Source organism: Pseudochaenichthys georgianus, chromosome 9 (genome assembly GCF_902827115.2).
Source record: "Pseudochaenichthys georgianus chromosome 9, fPseGeo1.2, whole genome shotgun sequence".
NCBI classification, from domain to species: Eukaryota; Metazoa; Chordata; class Actinopteri; order Perciformes; family Channichthyidae; genus Pseudochaenichthys; species Pseudochaenichthys georgianus.
The window spans coordinates 38,852,270-38,872,156 of NC_047511.1; the positions used below are offsets into that span (position 1 = coordinate 38,852,270).

At 42.3% G+C, this 19,887-nt stretch overlaps 1 protein-coding gene across 5 annotated transcripts in view; it reads right to left on the reverse strand.

Annotated features, from left to right (window-relative positions):
• Positions 1 to 19,887, reverse strand: part of LOC117452355 (membrane-associated phosphatidylinositol transfer protein 2-like) — a 54,959-nt gene that overhangs the window by 21,235 nt on the left and 13,837 nt on the right. For all 5 annotated transcript variants that reach the window (XM_034090933.2, XM_034090931.2, XM_034090929.2 and 2 more), the window contains exons 2-9: positions 15,786 to 16,027; positions 9,963 to 10,177; positions 8,160 to 8,281; positions 7,460 to 7,693; positions 6,640 to 6,975; positions 4,588 to 4,683; positions 2,614 to 2,718; positions 2,475 to 2,533 (exon numbers count right to left, since the gene is read on the reverse strand). In XM_034090933.2, coding sequence (XP_033946824.1) covers positions 2,475 to 2,533; positions 2,614 to 2,718; positions 4,588 to 4,683; positions 6,640 to 6,975; positions 7,460 to 7,693; positions 8,160 to 8,281; positions 9,963 to 10,177; positions 15,786 to 15,863 — 1,245 coding nt within the window. In that variant the 5' untranslated portion in view covers positions 15,864 to 16,027. The remainder of the gene's footprint in view (positions 1 to 2,474; positions 2,534 to 2,613; positions 2,719 to 4,587; positions 4,684 to 6,639; positions 6,976 to 7,459; positions 7,694 to 8,159; positions 8,282 to 9,962; positions 10,178 to 15,785; positions 16,028 to 19,887) is intronic.

The window sequence follows — 19,887 nt, forward strand, 5'->3', positions numbered from 1 at the left end:
ACATGCTTACTGAGAGGGAACAGTCACAGATAAACATTAATACCTTAGCTATTGTACATACAATTATTATTTTTGTCAGATTTGTGAGTCAACCACTTTAGTAACACTTTCTATGTTGCCCATGTCTTTAATGCTTAGTATGTGTTATAATCTGCATATAGCACTTTAAAACTATAGTTTAAAAATGATATTTACCGATAATCATAACACATTATAAGCACTTAATAGTGACTTATAAGGTCAAGTATCATATTAATTTCTAAGTGTCACTTATTGACCTATTTCTTTAGTATATTAGTTATTTGTAAAGATAATTGTAATACATTTAATGAATTTTGTTATGCATTATAATGTGATTCATTTGACCCTGAATGATCAATAGTGCTCTGGGTTGAGTAATACAACTCTTGAGCTATAAGGGCAGATATAATGCATCATAATGTGATTATAACTCACTTTTAGTGGATTTAAGTACAGTGGTAAATAATCATTTCATCTAAAACGCCCAGCAATTATGATGTATTATAATACTTAAGAGGTGTTATTGCTTAATGATAAGTGTATCATGTTTTTTCATTTCTTATAAAGCATTATGAACATGAATTAGTGCTTAAAACTAAAAGGATGGTTTTATAAGCAGATAATAACACATTATAACTTTGTTTATAATGCCTTATAGACATGGGCATCTTAGAAAGTGCAAACCAAATGTCTTTTCACGAGAGCCATGAAGGGAAACAGAACAGATCCAACCTCCACTGTTCAACTAATGGCAAACAACAACGACAATGTTTCCTGAGGAAGTCACATTAAACACAACAACATAAGGTGCAGTTTTGTCTTCTAAGTCTGATACAAAACGTTTCTCCAAGAAGCACTTTATGCACACAACGCCACAGCTGCGAGAACAGAGGTTGAACAGACGTGGTGTGAGGTTGAGGAGGAAACACGGATTTGGGCTTGGAAAGGGCAGGGGTAGTAAGTATTGGGTTTGATCAGGGGGGGCTATGTGGGCTACTGTAGCCCACAATGCACTGGTTTGCATAAGGTTTACTTACTGACTGGTGCCTTGTTACCGTGATGGTGGGAATGGGAGAGCTACTGGCTTGGCCGCTAACAGAGCCACGCATCTGAACACAAGAGGACAGCGAGGCTCAGGGACAAACAGCCTGACCTGACACTCCAGGGATCAGAGGTGGACCATCTCAGATCTTCACTTTAGTAAAAGTAGCAATACCACAGTATAGAAATATATTACGAGTAAATATCCTTTATTAAAAATATTTTTAAGTGCAAATCATTAGCTTCAAAATGTTATTTTATAATACTATAAATTATAATAACTAATTTTTATTTGTATGAATAGTTCTTTATCACTTCCATTTTGCAGTTAACAAAAAGGGTGCTTATTTAAAATTGCCTTTCCCCTTAAAGGTCCCATGTCATGGCCATTTCTATTGATCACAATTCCATTGTTGAGGTCTACTAAAATAAATGTATATTGTGCAATTTTCCAAACTCACATTGTTTTCTCATACAGCATCTCTGTATAGTATGTGTATTCACTCTCTGTCCTAAACGGCTTGTTGGAGCCCCCCCCCCCCCTCCTCCCTATGAGCCCAGTGGCCGTTTGCGAGACAGCGAAACCTAGCTCGAAACACACACACTCCCGCAGCCTGGCTGTGAGTCAGTGTGTGCCCAGGCTGAGTTCCGCGGTGTCTCGCCGACCCCACACCAGTGAGCCAGCTCACAGTGTCCCGCTCCTCGCAGCAGCGAGCCTCGCAACGTCCCGCCGAGTGTGTGTGTGTGTGTGTGTGTGGATTGGTCCAAACGTAACAGCTCCGCGGACGTAACGTAACGTCAATACGTCACTATACCCAAGAAGTAAAAAGAGAAATCCCCAACGAGGCGTTCTGGGGCAGCACAGACAGATCTTTTCTGTGTTAGAGTTTTTACGTTTACATGCATAAAAACCTTCATAACACACAAGGGGACGGGTAATAACCAGAAAAGCATGACATGGGACCTTTAAGTATTAATTAATTATGTCTTTATGTCCATTTATTGTTTTTTAAATATATATCCTTCGGAGAGCATGTGAATTTCACCAAGAAATCGAGATAAATCTGTAAATCTGAAAGCGAGATTAACCTTTAAAGTACGTGATAAAGTATTTGTTAATAATATTTTGCATCATTTATCTGAATCTTTAAATTAACCTTATGAAAAACATGTAGTGGAGTTCAAAGTAAAATATTTAGTATTAGGTAGCAGAAAAAGGTACCTCAAATTGTACTAAATTACAATACTGGAGTATTAGTATTTGTTAGTTTCCACTACTGTTTAGTAAAAGTGTAGCAGAAGCTTTCAGGTGATGAAAGGCATTTTCTGTGGATTTGTCAACAGCAAATCTATTTCAGAGATGATTCTGCTGGTTGTGGTTAGTGGCTTGGTGTTTTTTCAGACACACGTACCTCGTCTAGTCTTTCCTCACTGGTTGCTCTTTCATAATCCACTGTCATTTCCAGCTCACCTGAAAAACACACATTCTTAACATCTAGTACAGAGGCAGAGTGACTTCCCATGACGAAGTGCACGAGGTCTTCATCGTACCAGGGGTTTCCTCTGAGTCTGCAGCTTCAATCTTGTCCATGAGGTCGTTGGAGTTCCACTTGGTGATTTCCTTCGGCAGGGCGTCTTCGTTGTCTGACAGATCCTCTGCAGGGGCGACACAACATAAACCGTCATCAAATCGTTGTCAGTACACCAACAGTATCATTTATTTATCAGGGTTAACATGGTCGATTGACTTTTTAGTTTTACTTTTAAACAGTGGACCAACGTACAGGACATTTGCTAAGCTTTCACAGAGTGTTTTATTAATTAAATCAATAGACATTTATAAATATTCGACGTAATGCAAATGAAAGTTACGCTGGGTATTTTAATGAACACTGATGGTTATCCATGGCAAGTAAGCCCATGTTATTTTGGTGTCAGTGGCCCAGAAGTGGTTTTATAATCATAATGCAAGTTTAAAAAACAAACGTATATCTTCTAAGCAATTACCTACCGAGCAGAAGTTTACTCTCGTGTTTATAGTTCAGATGTACACAAATATATGACTGGACTGTTTTATCCATTCATGTGTTCATTAAAGAGGCTTAGGATCTTAGCGTATCGTTTTATATTGTATTGAATTAAATGCCAGTCGCTTCATTTCAAAAGAAACAGGCAGCCAGCCTCTTGTTAACTTACATCTGTGTTAATAGATAGAACATCTAATCTGAAACCCAATGTATGAATGTCATGTAATGCTATTTACTCCCACTGTAGAAATACTACAAAGAAATAACACAAAAGAAATATAAATCATTTTATTGCATAGAGACTTGCTTTGTGAGCAGCAGGTTGCAGCCAGACGACTTCTGTTTTAAAATGTTTGACTTTCTATGACACAGATTGTCCTGTACACAGATCAACAAGACTTTCTATTTTATTTTATTACTTGCTTCATTTAGTTTATTTATAAAACATGAATATCAACCTGGTTATAAACTGGATAAGATATAAAGTGTGAAGGCATTGAGGTATTTCTATTTCATTAAATGGATTCACTTTCAATAATCAATAAATAACAATATAGGCCAGCTTGACTTGAAAGTTGTGCAGCCGTTTGATTATGACAAGTGTAACTGTAACAGATACTTTATTTGTTGGGGTATAAGTACTAAGCTTCAGAAGACCAGACACACTGAATATGGCATCTACTCCTGAAGCTTTCATTTATTCATTTGCACTAAAAACAAATAAATAAACCTACTTTACAAGTTGTGTAATATAGCATTACTGCAGGAGGAAGAGGACCATACATCAACTTTAAATAGGAAACATGTACTCATTTATCACAGTCATGACTTTAGTCCAGACTTTTATATATATATATATGCTCGTTTGATCAAATGTAAGGTGCTTTTACTTCAGGCCCCCAACACACGATAATGAAACACAAATACTGGAAGGCAACATAAATCAGATCAGATGTCAACACCACTCAGTCAAATGATTGAATTGCAGTTACTCACAAAGACATGAGCAGAAATGTATTCAACGAAACATGTGCAGCATAATCAGAAGCAATATAATCACCGACAGCACAGATTTTATTCTTGTATCATCATGACTAAATGTTTGTACAAACGCTGGTAGGGGGAGGGGCTTTTATTGTTTGAATGTATCATGAACTGTGTGTGTGCCTGTGTGTGAACGATGATGAAGAAACGGGAGTGTGTTGGTGAGAGGGAGACACAGGGCAAGGACGATTGTGATTCTGAACTGGACATTGATGAGACACCCGACCCGTGTCATCCGGCAGAGAGCAGGGGTGTCGCACCACGCCCACCTATTTCAACTGCAGCCCCAAAGCATGCTGGGTATCTGGGAAGCTTAAGAACTGATCTGTGGTTAAAGAGATGCATGCAGAGTCAGAGGCGGGAAAACAAGCAGCTTCTTTGAAAACTGAACACATTAAGCACGATGCTGCTGATCTAACCATCGACCCCAAAACTAAATCAAAACTGTTGTTACCATGAGCGTCGAAGAACTCCTCGTCCGAGCTGTCTTCGGAGTCTCGCGCTATGCTCTGCATCCTCCACTCTGAGATGCTGTGACGTGAGGGGCTCACTGAAAGGCCACATGGAAAAAAAAAAATCACTGTTACTCTCGGACATGTGTTTCAGAGTCTCTCTTTTCCTTTTTAACACATTCACTCAAACACACACAAAGAAACATTGCACAATCTCCTCCAGCCCACACACCCACAGTGTTATATAAACATGCAACAGTCTCAGTGGTACATTAGCTCATCACAGATGGACTTTCTGGTGGTCAGGGGGGGGGGTGAAACAAGAGACCCATTGTAACACAGACAAGCTACAAACACCCCGAAAACCACCAGTCGAGGAAAATGGCAATCCTAAAAGAAGGCCGTGTCCATCACATGTCTTCAGTCTATGCCTAATATATTATGGGTGTGGAGGAAGTAGGGGGGGTATCGCTGTAAGGGGTAGGCTGGTGGGAGGGGGGCACAGCTGTGGCTGTCAGCGCACAGGAGGAAACGGCAGTGTTGGAGAGGAGGGTCACTGCGAAGAGCCTCAGCCTCCTCTGGTGTGTGACGTCAGCACTGCTGCTAAAAATAGCCCGAGAGAACCACAGGGGTGAAACGAGGCGCGATGATGAGAGTCAGGGTGCAGGGAGAAAGCTATTAAAAGTAAATAGTCTTTTATTAAAAACAAGTACATTAGCATCACCATTTACTTAAAGTACAAAAAGTAGCACTCATTTTTCTGCAACGGCCTATATAACAATACTACAAATTATAATAATTGTTATGAATAATTATCCATCACTAATGTTTCAGCTGGTCAATAAGGATCTTGTATTCAAATAGAATTTCAAATGTCGTCATTATTTTATTTGTTAGTATATCGTTGAGAGTAGCTTGTCAATTCCACCAGGGAATAAAGTAAATTCTGTAATAATCAATTATTTATGAATTATATTTTGTATCATTTATCTGCATCTTTAAATTGACCCGAGTTATGCAATACATGTAGTGGAGTATAAAGTATTGGGTAGCAAAAGACGGTAACAAAAAGCACCTACAATGTGCACGAAAGTACAGTACTGGAGTATTTGCACTGGGGTGAAACGAGGATGAGAGTCAGGGAGGTAGGGGTGACACTAGAGATGGCTGCGATTCGGACATGTGGTTTGTGATGTCAAAGTTGCTGCTAAAAATAACCCAGGTGGGATCCGCTGAGTTCTGGGTTGAGGGGAGGCAAGTCGGAGAGTGCGGCAAATGTGGAGGCATCATTCAAAACAGTAAAAACATACGAGCAGAGACTACAACCTACGAAGCTGATCCCGAGTCCTGAGGTGTTTGAACAACGAATCAGAGCTCTTCATTGGGCTTGGGAGCAGCTTCAGTGTGTATACAAGCTGAAGACAACATAGATGTGGTTGTCCATCGTAAAAGTTAAGCGTTTGAAAAATAATGAGAAATGTTCAGGTTGCCATGGCATTTCTTACTAGACTGTTTATATCTTTGAAACATATCTGCTGTCTTTTGGAAAAGATGAACCAATCAACCCAACTAATGTCAATTCACTTTTTGTATGGTGCTAAGAGTTTAGGCAATAGACTGTATATGGTCTAGCAAAATATGTTGCCATAGGTATCCATTGTAACACACATTAATTCAAGCTTATAGGAGAGTGAGTGTTTGAAACTAAAAACGTTCTAATTTTGTGAGGATTAGCAATTTACTACAAAGAACAATGACACATGAAAAACTAATCATACTAACAAAAAAATCAAAGTGCTACTTTTCACACACTAGACGCTTGACCCTGTTGAATTCTTCACAGCTGCCAGCGTGGACTCAAACATCACAACTTTCTGTGTTTTCTGAAGGAGCCGTTTGACTTTGTTGTGAGCATACCTCAACCTTTAAGTTGGAAAGGAGTCGGGTGGCAGACTGAACATATAAAAGGTGTGACGAGGTGTAATTTTAAATGTGATAATGTCTCAGGACTGTGTAGTCTCACACACAGAAGTGAGACAAGAAGATGGCCTCACCTCCTCTCTTGGATGAGCGGGAGGATCTGGAGGAAGTGGACCACTGCTTGGTGAGAACGCCTCGGGGCTGCAGAGTCTCTCCTCCTGAGCTCACCACCACCTCCTCCGCTTCGATGGAGCTGATGGCCTCTTTAGCCTCCTGCTCTTTGTCTGGAGACGGAGCCCCCCCGTTGGCCTCGGCAGCCTCCTCAGCCTGACTGAACTGGGCCATCTTGGTGGCGAGGGCCAGCTGTGTCTCCAGCTCCAGCTGCCGGATGTCCTCCATCGTCAGACCGTACCACTCGTCCTGCCAGCACCAGGCCTGCCGGTGGGCGCGCGCCATCACCTTCCTCAGTCCTACGGAGACGAGACGGAAAAGATTAGACACCTTTCTTTTGTAATACAAACGTTTAGATTCAAACGGTGAAATACTGGCGTTACACTGCACTCAGTTTCCTACATAACTATATGTTGTGTAAATAGTCATTATTTTCCAAAGTCTTAGCTTTTATAATTGTTTGGTTATGTATTCTTCTTTCTGTCTCTCTGTATCACCTATGTGTGTCCAGAAACATTCCCAAGGAGTATAATAATATCATATAATGTATTTAAAAATAAGATTAGTCCCTATTCAGTGAGCATCTCATAGAAGCCAAATATAAAAGAAAATGTACCAGAACATTTTACCCAATTCTTCTACTCTGGACTACAGCCACAACATTCAGGAAAGATTATTTTCACGACAGATGTTCTGTAGGTGGAGCACGGAAATTAAACGGTAGTACTGCAGTTTATGTTCACCTAACATTTGAGTAACGGTGCAGCCCTCGTGCATACTCACCAACATCATGGATGAAGCGCTCGATCTTTGACTGCATGCCCCAGTAGCGAAACTCCACCTTGCAGAGTTTGTAGGCGCACATGATGGGGCTCATCCCTGGGTTGTTGTTGTACTCTTCTATCCAGTCGTCCAGCAGAGGACCCCTCTGGGTCTTGGCTGACTTGTAGAGCCGTGTGTCCTCCTCTGCTTTGTACTCATGGGGGGGGATGGGATCTGTCACTATGTCAATTGGGTCTGGCAAAGATACAAAACTAAATGATTAATGGAGACTGGTATTTTAGTTATATTGCCTCAATTATGCTACACATTCTGGTAGATAGGGTAGTACAACTTAAAGAAATGTTCTGAATAAAAAAATTCCAATCTAAATAGAATCTGACTGTCCTTTGAGTATTTTCAGAAAAACATTTGTAGTACCAGTACATTGCCACAAGTGGGCTTCACCTGCTCATGAAGGGAATACCAATATAAAAGACACATCATCAAACTAAATCTACCATTACTAACCTGTCACCTTAGATAACTATTGCAAGAAAAGTTCATTACTTGCTGTGCTGGTTCTATAGTATAGATATACTGCACACATATTGAGATAGCTATTTGTGGATAGTTGAAGCAGCATGATACACATCAATTCATATTTTTTAAATATGAGTTTATGTCATTGTTAAGGTTCAGGATCAATGCCAAACTGTCTCACCAATACTCCTCTGCCTCCTTTCTACTGCAGACATGTTGAAGACGTCGGCTTGGTTGCCTGTGTCAGGTTTGTAGTAGGTCTCAATGTCAATGGAGAACTTCTCAACAAAGGGGCAAGTGTATCTGAAAGAGCAGAGGCAACAAAATCAATTAAACAACAGAACAAAGTCCCAACAAGGCTCGATTACATTAGAGGTCGATCGCTGCCTTGATTATGACACTTGCTTCTCAACTCAATGGCTCAAGATCAGGACTATTTTTTTTACGAGTGCCAACACCCTCTCACTGCTGAGGGTAGGAAATGTGTGAGCCATGCCCATCTGTTGTATCTGAGGCAAAGCTGTCACTGAATATGTGTCAACAGGCACTTGCAGTCTATCAATATCCTGACACGATAGTCAAGGGCGCATCTCTGTTCAGCACCTTCCTGTCGGTGTGTTTGTCTGAACCCTCACAGACAAACACTGACACCCTGAGAGTGAGGGGACATCCACTTCTAACAGCCTGTAAGCAAGGCTGGACACACACAGCAATCTGAAGGTCTTTCTTAGAAATCTTCAGACAACTTGAGGTCTTTACTCCATCTGTATTTCACTGAGCGACAGCAGCTATAGTAGAACTCGCGTCACATAGCCTCTTACCACTCAGGGGATTTTACATGATGAATGTAAGCGTGCTTTAATTGTATCCCCTTTTTTGCATGCCTTCACATTGAATGAATTATCCAAAATAAAGAAAAGCCTAGATTAATTGAACTAAATGGGGGAAACTTTTAACACCCAAAAACTATATTTTAGCATTTAAGCACTCATACAACTTGCTACTTTCAAAACACATGCATTTCTGCTCAAACTTACTTTTTAAAATACTCGTCCGTATGAGAAGCTGTTTATGCGGAATAGTGATACATAGTAAGCTTGTTCTGAAAATGCATGTATTGCGGAAATAGTGAGCATACAAACTAAACTATACTCCGTGTTTCCGCCAGACAGGCTGAGAGGGCTTCCACCCCGGGGGACGTGACGTGTGACGTGACTTGAATTTTGAATTGAGCCAACCCTTATCGATACTATCGCTTTACGTATGCACACACACACACACACACACCATTTTGAAATGCGCCGTCCCTTATACTATCTCTTTACGTCTCCCTGCCGACAGGGACACCCCTCCTGGCATGGTCCTTGGAAGATGCGGCGGTGTTTTGGTTTTTTTCGTCACAGGAACGCGCTTTGCTGGCGGCGAAAATAATCCCACCAGACTCCTTTGCCCCTCCAACAGAGGGATGTACTTGTCCTTTTTCCTTTTCGTCATTTCAAGCGATAAAAACTCTCGATCTTCTCTCAAATTATTTATGTTTTTGGACGCCCTCGTCTAATGACGCCAAGACAAAACGCTGACTATACTGCACGAGTTATAGAGAGATAACAGATGTTTTGATATAGCTTTGCTGTGGTTAAACGTGGCCGTCATTTACTTATCCATTTATTCATTCTTCGTTCAAGGTGGAAGCATGCGAGAAAAACAAAAAGGACACCAGGACTTGGCGTGGGTTACAGAAATAACAACAGAATGAAAAATGTAATTTCCCCAAGGGGAGGATTAAAGTGCATTATTATTATGGGATGAGTAATTGATGTACATATGGTCATTTAGTGTGAAAGTATGTCTTAACATGTGTGTGTAAATCTACCAGCTGCAGCATTCAGACACCCATGCACAGAGATTTTCTTGGCGTTGGCAGAGTTGTAATGCTCTCTCACTCCGGCTTTGAAGAGGTGTGTGGAGGTTCCTGAAAGCTCACCTGGTGCGGGTGTAAGGGTAGGCGTTCCAGGACTCCTCTTCCACCCTCAGTGCTGCTTTGGGCAATATGGAGCGGAACCAGCTGGGAATGTGCATGCCAATGTGGTAAACTTTGTGGGTGTACTGGCCCGTCCCACCCGGCCCATCTGTGTAGGGTTTATTCTCCAGGATCTCCACCCCGCTGCCCTCACCGCAGCTCTCTTCTCGGCTCTTTTTCTGTAACAAGCATAATGACATCAAGTAAAACATCAGACTTTTGGATAATTGAGGATTTGGGATAATAAGTATACAATTCAGCTAAATAAATAACATCGGTATAGATGTTTGTAGATATTTTAGACATATTATTGTTTCTTTGAATTTGTGAATAGATATTCTACCCTTATATTCAAAGTGTAAAAAGGAACTGAAATAAACAAATGAATGGACATGGTGTCTTTTTGCAAATAAAAACATGACGCAAGATGCGACTTCCTGAAAGATCTACAAGCTATGAATTGCAAATCAGGAAGCCCAAAACCAGCTCGCGGAGCCACACCTTTCCCATATTTACATTCCAGGTGCACGCAGGAAGAGAGGCTGGGTGGAGCCTGCACGTGCAGTTTAGTAGACCTACAGCTAGGTGACTCAAAGCCTTAAAGACAGGAATGTGTGTCATGCAAGAGCAAGATTTGTGGTAGTTATGAAATCAGAAGAAAAGGAAACGTGGACAGCTGGGCATAGTCCAAGTGCTGACGGTATGGAAATCACAGGGAGCAAAGAGCGAGGACCATAGATGTCAGAGATTGCAAAGGTGTCATCTTCCGTACTTCAATCATCAGTTGAAACTGTTCAGTCTTTCGACATACAGAAAGTATGAACACAGTGCAGTGCAGCGCTGGGGACATAGGGAGACAGATTCCTCCAGTCTGTCCACAGGGGAGAGGTGATGGAGGCAGTGAGTCAGTGGAGTGGGGAGGAGGAAGCCATGAAGCATCCAACGCTCCGGACCTCATTACCTCTGACAGGTCATTCATTAGCCACCCGCTCTGCTCTCAACAGCCCAGACACTGCTCCGAAGACACAGCACAGGCGCCACGGCAACATCAGAACACCAGACAGGAACCAAACGTCCAAACACAATATGTATAAAATGTCAAATTGAGTTGACTGTATGGAGTGAAATGCTTAAAAAATGCACAAAGCTGTGTAGACTTACTTGTTACTTGTGCCATTTAGTTTTTTTTTTTAATTGCCGTTCCTCATTTTAAGCCATGGATGTGTACTTATGTGTATTCTATTGCTACTAATGTGTGCTTTTGTTCTCTATATTTCATAAGCTAGCTTTCTCTTTATTATTGGATCTTTTGACCTGCTATGCCAGTCACCGTACCACTGTAAACGTCCCCGCTGCGGGGCGAATAAAGGAATTCGGATAACCAAATAGTATACCACTAACACAATAAATCACGTCTATCCACTCGCACAGATAACTAACAGTTGGCCTTTCAATTAGACTCACAATAAGGTCAGTGCTATATTGTGAGTACCAGTATTATTATATTTGGCAAGATGTATTGCTGTTGAGTTTTCCAAATGTAATTATTTTCATTGCATACAGACAGTTCAAATGTTTCAAAGTATGTCCGGATGTTAAGTCAGCAGTCTAGGTAAAGGGGAGAATGGAAATCATTGTGTTTTGTTGTTGTCTGTCTCTATAATTAGGTTGCGGCTGACAGGTAACCGCAGCCTGCCAAACGCAGTGTCTATTCTTCTCCCCCCTGGAGCGATGCATGCTTCTCTCCAGTTCAGCGATGACAAAACATTGAGCAGGGCTCGGACGTTCCCGTAGTAAATAATAAGAGAAGAGCGGGAGTAGATAATATGATTTAAAGTGAATTAACACTGAAATGTATGTGAGATTCTTGATGAAAACAGTGTGTGTGTTATACCTGTTGGGAAAGGAATGATGTAATGGTTTTCAAGAGTCTCTGGTAGTGTCGACTGTCTCTCATCCTCACCACTCGACTGTAAAATCATTTTTGGCTCAGTTCACAAAGACAAAGTGCCGCTGCGTTGTGATGTGAAGTCATGCCCTTAAATCTTTGCCACATCTCACCCACCTTTCTTTAAACAGACCAAATAAAATCCATCACCATTAAAGCATACTGTATGTGCGTAGATCCCACAGCGTTAACAGGATGGAATCACATCCTGGTTATTTTGTTCCCTTCTTGCGTCAAGTAAGTGAGGAGTGTTCCCTGCTTGAGATGCTTCTTTGCACTTCACTCCACAGATGCTTAGTCAGAGCATGATGGAGGGATGATTGAGACACAGTGAGATCTTCTCATTTCATTTCTCACACATTCCGCGTTTGCTTCATGCATTTTCCGCAAATCTCTATGTGGTGATAATGAATTTGCAATTAGCTCTCAGATAAGAAGGCGGCGCTGTAAGGGCAGAGGAGAGTCAGTGAGAGGAGAGAAGGGGCTCTGAGGCCGAGGTGCAGATATGTCCAGGTTGTCCTGAGGCCTGGACTTCATCTGTGACATCTCTACACAGGGGACGGATCGCAGGCAGGCGGGCCTTCATGGTGCAGTTGCCCTGGTAACATACAGCAGTGAAGCGAAGGGTACCCACAGACGCCAGCAAAATTCTCTCTGCTCAAAATACAGCTCTCTCTCTCTCTTACTTCCACCCCCTCCCTCCTTCGCAACCTCTCTTTTTATCCTCCATTTCCTCTTTTCATTCACTCCCTCTCTCGAACAAAACCTGACCACCGGCACGCTGATGATGTCACGGTTGCCATGGTGACGGAAGCCTTGCAGCAACAGGGCTGTGTGGAGAGGGTGAGGTCCGGGGGAAAGGTAACTACGGGTCACTAATGAAACAATTTATCTCCCTATCATTTGATTACAAGCTTGAGAATGCACAAATTATTTGTATAGACTAAAGACACCTGGGCATCTGCAGTGACTTTGCACAAGGCATGCAAAACTAAAATGTTAAAGTTACAGTTTCACGTGATCAGTAGCTCTCCTCAATACCCTGAGTTTATGTGCCAAATAAGTTCTTAGTGTGTGGAAGTCTGGTGCAGATTGTGCCGTCTTGAAACGCCTGCTTGCTCCAGGGAATGATTGCCGAGTCATGTTCTCTACCCGAAACAGAACATCAGGAAAACCTGTTCACTGAAAAGTCTGAAATTCCTTGAGAGAACAATATGTTCTAATTATATAATATTATTTTCATTTGAGCAAACAGGACAGAGAAATGTCTACATAAGGATAAACTGTTACTACGGCTGTAGGTTAATATTCAGACACTAACATAACCGGTTTTCATAGAGAGAAAAGGGAGAGGCTGTCTGCGGCCTGCGCTGTAGTATTGTTACAATAGTGGGTGGATATTTATTTTAGACTTCTTTGTCAACATAAACAATAATTAATTTGGGTGTAAGATAAACAGTTGTAGGAGGGGCATCTCTTTAACAGCTTGAAGGCATGCTGGGGCTTCCTTATGCAAGGCCTAAAGGTTTAACTTGGATACAACATAGTGCATATGCTGCTTTGTATGGCCCGTAAAGAGACGTTCCCTAACCCGGGGGTTCCCAACCTTTATTGTGCCAAGGACCGGCAGATACTTTAAAAAAAATCGCGGACCGGTTGTCAATTTGAACTGATTTTAATATTTACTCACCAGCAGGTAGCAACAGAGGCTAATTGTATGTAACAGCCTGAACAAATACTAGAACAATATGCATCCAAAACATATTAACAACGTTTCAAAAAGAACTGGTGTCGTTTTTTGGTTTTTCGGAAAAACAAAAAACCGACGTTATTCAGTTTTTAAACCAAAACGGGAAAACAGATAAATCAACGTGTTGGTTTTGTTTGTATGATTTACGGATAATCCAGTGATGGGGAAAATGAGGAGAAGGCGCATTATGAAGGAGGAGGTGTGTGTGTGTGTGTGTGTGTGTGTGTGTGTGTGTGTGTGTGTGTGTGTGTGTGTGTGTGTGTGTGTGTGTGTGTGTGTGTGTGTGTGTGTGTGACACTGGCGTTTGTTTTCAGAAGATATTATGATAGTGACGTTCGTTCCGGTGCACGTCCGACAGCATTTAGCACTACATCGAGATTAAGATTAAACTAATTTATTTTGGGAACACCCGCATATAGGCTACCTATGGAGTTAGCCAGATGTGTGTACATTACTGTTCATGGTCAGCAGATACCGTGAGAGTCCCGGACATGAATTCATAGATCAAGGCAGACTGGTGTACTCTCCTGTTTTGCCAATCCGGTGCTTAAACAAAGGCAAGTTTATTTATATAGCACTTTTCAACACAAGGCAATTCAAAGTGCATCAGAAAGACAAAATGAAAGACATTAAGAAAATGGCATTTAAAATCAGTCATTAAAAAGAAAAGGTAGGGGTTGGGAACCCCTGCCCTAACCCACCATACATTTCCAGATTTAGGATGTTATTTCCTCATGACAGCACGCCTCCTTTGACACAAGATCACTGAAGAAGCAAGACACACACACCGAACCATGTAAAACGCCGGATTAAAGAGGCCTTTACCTTCAACCTGCTCTTCAAACAACATTACACCCCTTGTGATACAGATTACATAACCATGCAACTCAAATCCCAGCACAACTGCTTAGTGCCAAGATAAGCATATGCCTCAAAGCGGTACATATGTAAAGTGCCCCTCCAGACATGTTTTAGTATATTAAAAATATTCTTCAATAATGTATAACATGTTTTTTCAACATAAAAAATGAGAAAGAAAACACAGTAAGGAGGATACAAGAACGTCTACTCTTTCTCTTTCTCCAACAGATTCTGGATCTGGCTTCACCACGCCGAGTGCTGCTCACGCTACGTTGAGCCATTTGCAACTGGTCCCGGAGCTCCCGAGCAATGAGTTTCGACATCAGGTCTATTCTCCTTTTGTTATAATGACCTGTAACTTGCACTGGCTGACAGAGCATTAGTGGTTGTGGAAAGTAATGCTACAATAATATCTAGAAGAATTTGATATAAGCTCGAGGGTCCGGTTTGCGTCCAAAACGGCACAATCTATTGAGAGAGGCGCATTAGCATAGGGACTATGCTAATGCACCTCTCTCACTCTGAGAACTCCGCTCTGTGCTGGAGGCTTCAGGTTTCTTTGCCTGGTGTCGATACTTGAAAACATTTGGGTTTCAAACAATCATTAGCGGTTTTAGGATTTGTGACGTACCTAATCTGGTTTGTCACAGGCATGTGTGACCCCGTGACTGCTCTCCATGCCTCTGCTGTGCTCACAGTGCACCTGGCTGTACCACTGGATTAAATAAATCCTCCTCCACTTAAACATGTCATATGAAGAGAAAACATGTCGCCACACAGGATAACTAAAGCTGTATCTATCACCCGTTCCTGCTTGGAGCTGTAAACCTTAAAGCGCTTACACAGACTCTCAGTTTCCAGCTAAGGGCTCTGGTAAGACAAATGAAACTGACTGTCATGGACAAGGCAGTATATCCATCTCCATCACTGGCGGATGTGTGTGCAACGAGATGGCAGGGAAAGCAAAGTGCATCGACCCCGTCTCCTGAGAAACGCATATGGAAACAGCGAGGGTCAGAGAGTTCAAATTGGTTAATCTATCAGCACACAAGCCCTCTTTGTTCCATTACACTGACGCAAGACCGTGTGACCACTCATTTCAAATTGTGCATGCTGCCATCTCACTCCCCGTTAATTTCTCCCCCCTCCGACTGCTTTGTTTTTGTGAACTGGTTTACTTGCCAGGTGTGTGGGTAAAGAAGGGATATATTTAGGGTTGTGACCTCACCTGGATCATGTAGAGCTGAGCGATGCGGTACTCCTCCACACTCATGGGCATGGGGATGCGGTACTCCTTGATAAGCATGGTGAATTTTGGAGGAGGGGGATAGAGGGATCGGGGAGAAGGTTAACAAGGGAAGGGGGAGGGAGGGGCAGCGGGAAGGGAGGGGGAGAGGAGACAGGAGAGACTCGGAGGGGATCCTATAGGTGACTTGTCAAATCACCAGCTGAAGACCACATTGACGGTTCCTGTGAAGGAAGACACAAATAAAAGCACGAGGTCAGTAAGCTGTGAATGAAATACCTTCAAGCATCCAGGTAGCAGTGTTAAATCAGTAAACAAGTTAACAGTTCTTGAAACAAGTCTTCATCAACCTCACTCTAAACCAGCAACATAAAACATTCCTCACAAGCAAAAGATAACAACACGCAGACGAAATTCCAGAAGCTGAGAAATTCCTCAACACATAACCGAGGACAAAGATAAATCCTCGTGTCTCACACTGAGACGAAGAAGAGAGGAGATCCGGAGAGTCGTTCAGGACGTACAGTTTGATGCTCAGTGTAGTGACTGTACGTCTAGTCCGAGCGCGGGCACAAAGGGCGAGCATCGGCAATGTGCTTCCATCCAGCGTCTCAGATCCAAGAAAGAGATTTTCCAGGATAAACTTCTGTTCTTATACACAGGCCAAAGCTCAGTGTGTGTGTGTGTGTGTGTGTGTGTGTGTGTGTGTGTGTGTGTGTGTGTGTGTGCGTGTGTGTGCAGGTGGCCAGAGTCTACGGAGAGCACCCGTAGAGCCAGTGCCGACCCTTCAGCACCATCACATGGGGGGGCTCACTCAGCATCAGAGGGATTACAGTTGAGTTGGGAGCATTACATAACATTGAAAGAGCTCCCTGTGCATGAGGTTTCAGAAATAGCAGCCTTAGAATTATACAAAGCGTTGTTTTCAAACCAGTGGGCAGATAGGGGTAGGTGTGGGCTATACATAACCAGCGTGTGGGTGGCGTGAGTTGCAGAAGTTTGCTTGGGACCGCTAAGAGAAGAACTGGTTCAGAGCCAAGTGAGTACAACACAAGGCAATGTCAGCTAAGGTGACACGCCGTTAACTAAAGAGGAGTCAACAAGGAAAGGGAGACAGCATATCTGTCAAATTGAGTGATGACTTGTGACTTTTTGTAAGAGGAGATACAAACATTTCCCGTCCAAGAACTTTTTGACAACAGGTTGTGATTTTCCCCCCCACACCTGATAATATGTCAAAGACGGTGAGAATCTAGCTGAGGAAGGGATTGTTCTGTCTGTGATCAGATACGATTACATTGGGACGATTCAAAAAGTTGTATTTTGCGCTGCCCTGTGGACAAGATCTTAGTCACCATGCTAATGAGACTGTATTATTCTGTGCCTGCATTTGGCCATTCAAATGTGACTCGACAGCATTGCATAACCCCGATGTTCACTTTTTTCTGACCTATGGCAGCAAGTGGACTTTCCTCTGGTTTGGAACTGAGCCATTCTGTCTAAACACACTTATATTCCTTCTGCGTCATTCATCCAGCAGACCAAGGCCAGCTTTGGGGAGGTTCCTGGTGTCGGCAAAGGGCTCTGGTCCACCAGCTATTCAATGCTCGCCTCTCCAACACCCCGCTGTAGCCTGAAGAACTTCTCAACCTGGAGCAGGGGCTTGCTAACAGCATGGGAGGTGTTCTGGTTAAATGAGTAACATTGTCTTCTTTGCATTTTTATAATATATGTAATATCTTTGCTCAGTGTATGTAAAATCAGAGCACAAAAGAAGCGTTCTGCTGAATATAACTATACTCTTGGGATGGACTGGGATAGAACTAGGTTATCCTCGAGAGGCCCAGAGTAAAGCCTCGAGAAGTCAGTGCCAGGCTTTAGAGGGGAAGGTCACTTTGCTCATTCTGGTTGATAGTGTCGGTGACAAACAGCTTTATAATCTACTTGAAGCATGGCTCAACAGCGTGGCGACAGTTTGAATGTGCGTTGCAACTGATGCTGCAACAAACTTCTGACAATTGTACTCTTGGCCAACAATCCTGGATGTGACAGCTGTACAGATTTGGACACAGTAAAACTGATTATTTTAATGTCCGATTATCTGATGGAGAATGATTACTGAGAGAATGAAAGTCCAGCCAGCTGCCGTCAACTGGTAACAGACATTCAAGGAAGTGACACCAGGTATGTACAGAAAGGCAAACAGAGAGAGGGACAGGCAGCAGAACAGGGGGAAACCCCGCAGTCACAACATGTGTGGTAATGCTGATGGCTGGGAATGAGGTGTCCAATTGCCAAGCATCATGAATGTTTGAAAATGTGTTGGAGCTGAAACTAACTATCATCTTTATTGTAAACGTATTTTCTTTTGTATTAATTAATTTATTCATTCTAAAGTCAGAGAAATGTCTCATAATGACTGGTCAATCCATGGATCAAAGTCGATCGACTAACGGCCCGTCCACACAGCAACGTGCGTTGAAGCTTCAATGCAGCTTCCCATTCATTTTGAATGGCTTTGCCGAACTGCATTGTGGTTCCGTCGCGTCGCTTTGCCTCCGTTGCTCGCTTCGAAAGTTGTGAAAAGTTCAACTTTTCAAGCTTCGACGGAAGCGCCAGCCAATCAAATCATATGCCAGTACAAGCTCTAGCCAATCAAACTGTGTGCTTGTGTGTCCGGGGCGGGAGATTCATGTGATTGGTTGTTGGTCACGCTCCAGACACGCCCACCGGCAAGCTTCAACGCACGCTGCCGTGTGGACGTACCGTAAGTGTCACAGCAATACAATCTGCATGTGTGTATAGAATTATTTAGATTTATTCCCAATACTGATTTAGTTATAAGCAAAATTATGTTTCAATTTGTTGTTTCACACATGCATGGACGACACACGCAAACACACACAAAAACTATTTCGATAACTTATTCGTCGTCCAAGTAATTTTTTTATTCAAAATGACAAAATATGGTTTTCGCATCTGATGAAAATGTGCTGCTTTCACCCGTTTCATTTTCATTAAACCGTTTATATTTGGGTTTTGAAACTACAGAACAAAACATGTAAGACATTGGTCATCGAGAAACTCCCCCAGTATTGTCTGACATGTTATCGACCACACGATTAATCAATTCATCTAGAAATGAAGAGAAAGATAAAGAAACATATTCAATATATACACAAACTAAGTATATAAATACACAAGTTTTGTTTCAGCTGAGTCTATAGTTGTAGTGTATCTCTCTATTCTGGAAGTAACAAATAAAGACAGACACACCCAAACGCAAATGTGTTTGTCACACATGTCTGTGTTCGGTGTGTATCAGTGTGTGCCGGATACTAATATAGCACAAACATCTGTATGCAATGTGGCTTTCGATTCAGAAGGTATTATTTTCTCCTTTAACGATACACTTCAGTTTAATGAGGCCTTTCTGAATGAATAATTTGAGTGGTTGAGATAATTTTTCAGTTGATTAATTGTTGGTTGCAGACACAGGCCTATCCTAAAGCGGCTATTACGCCCTCTGTCTCTCTGACTCTTTCCTTTGTGACTGATGCAGATGCTGAGCACAGCAGAGGACCTGTAATGCAGGATCCACCAGCAGCCCCGAGAGAGAGAGAGAGAGTACTGGCACCGTGCTTGACCCAGAAAAAAGGCACTCACACACACTGCTTAAAAATAGCCAGGTCACAATAATCCTAGCATACGCAAGCAGAGTGCTTGACGTGGCTTGTTCAGAGAATATGCTCATTCCCTTCTAAAAATATAGTCTCTGCCCCCCCTATTGGCAGTGACGCAACAGGAGCACCCTCCACAGCACTCGGCACAAAGCAACAGCCTCCAATGTTCCCGCTTCACAAAACTGAAGACAACAAAGCTACAAAACACTTTTAGTAAGACTGTTTGTACCTATACCCACCACTGGTTTTTCAGCCTGTTAAACCTGAGGAAGGATGTGCACCCTGAGCGGAATAATGTTGCAAATACCTCATCCGCGACCCTTTCAGAAGGTGTGACCAACCATCAGAGGTACATAATGCTCCAGGAAACCACATCATTCCCTCGTATTAAACAGCTAGAA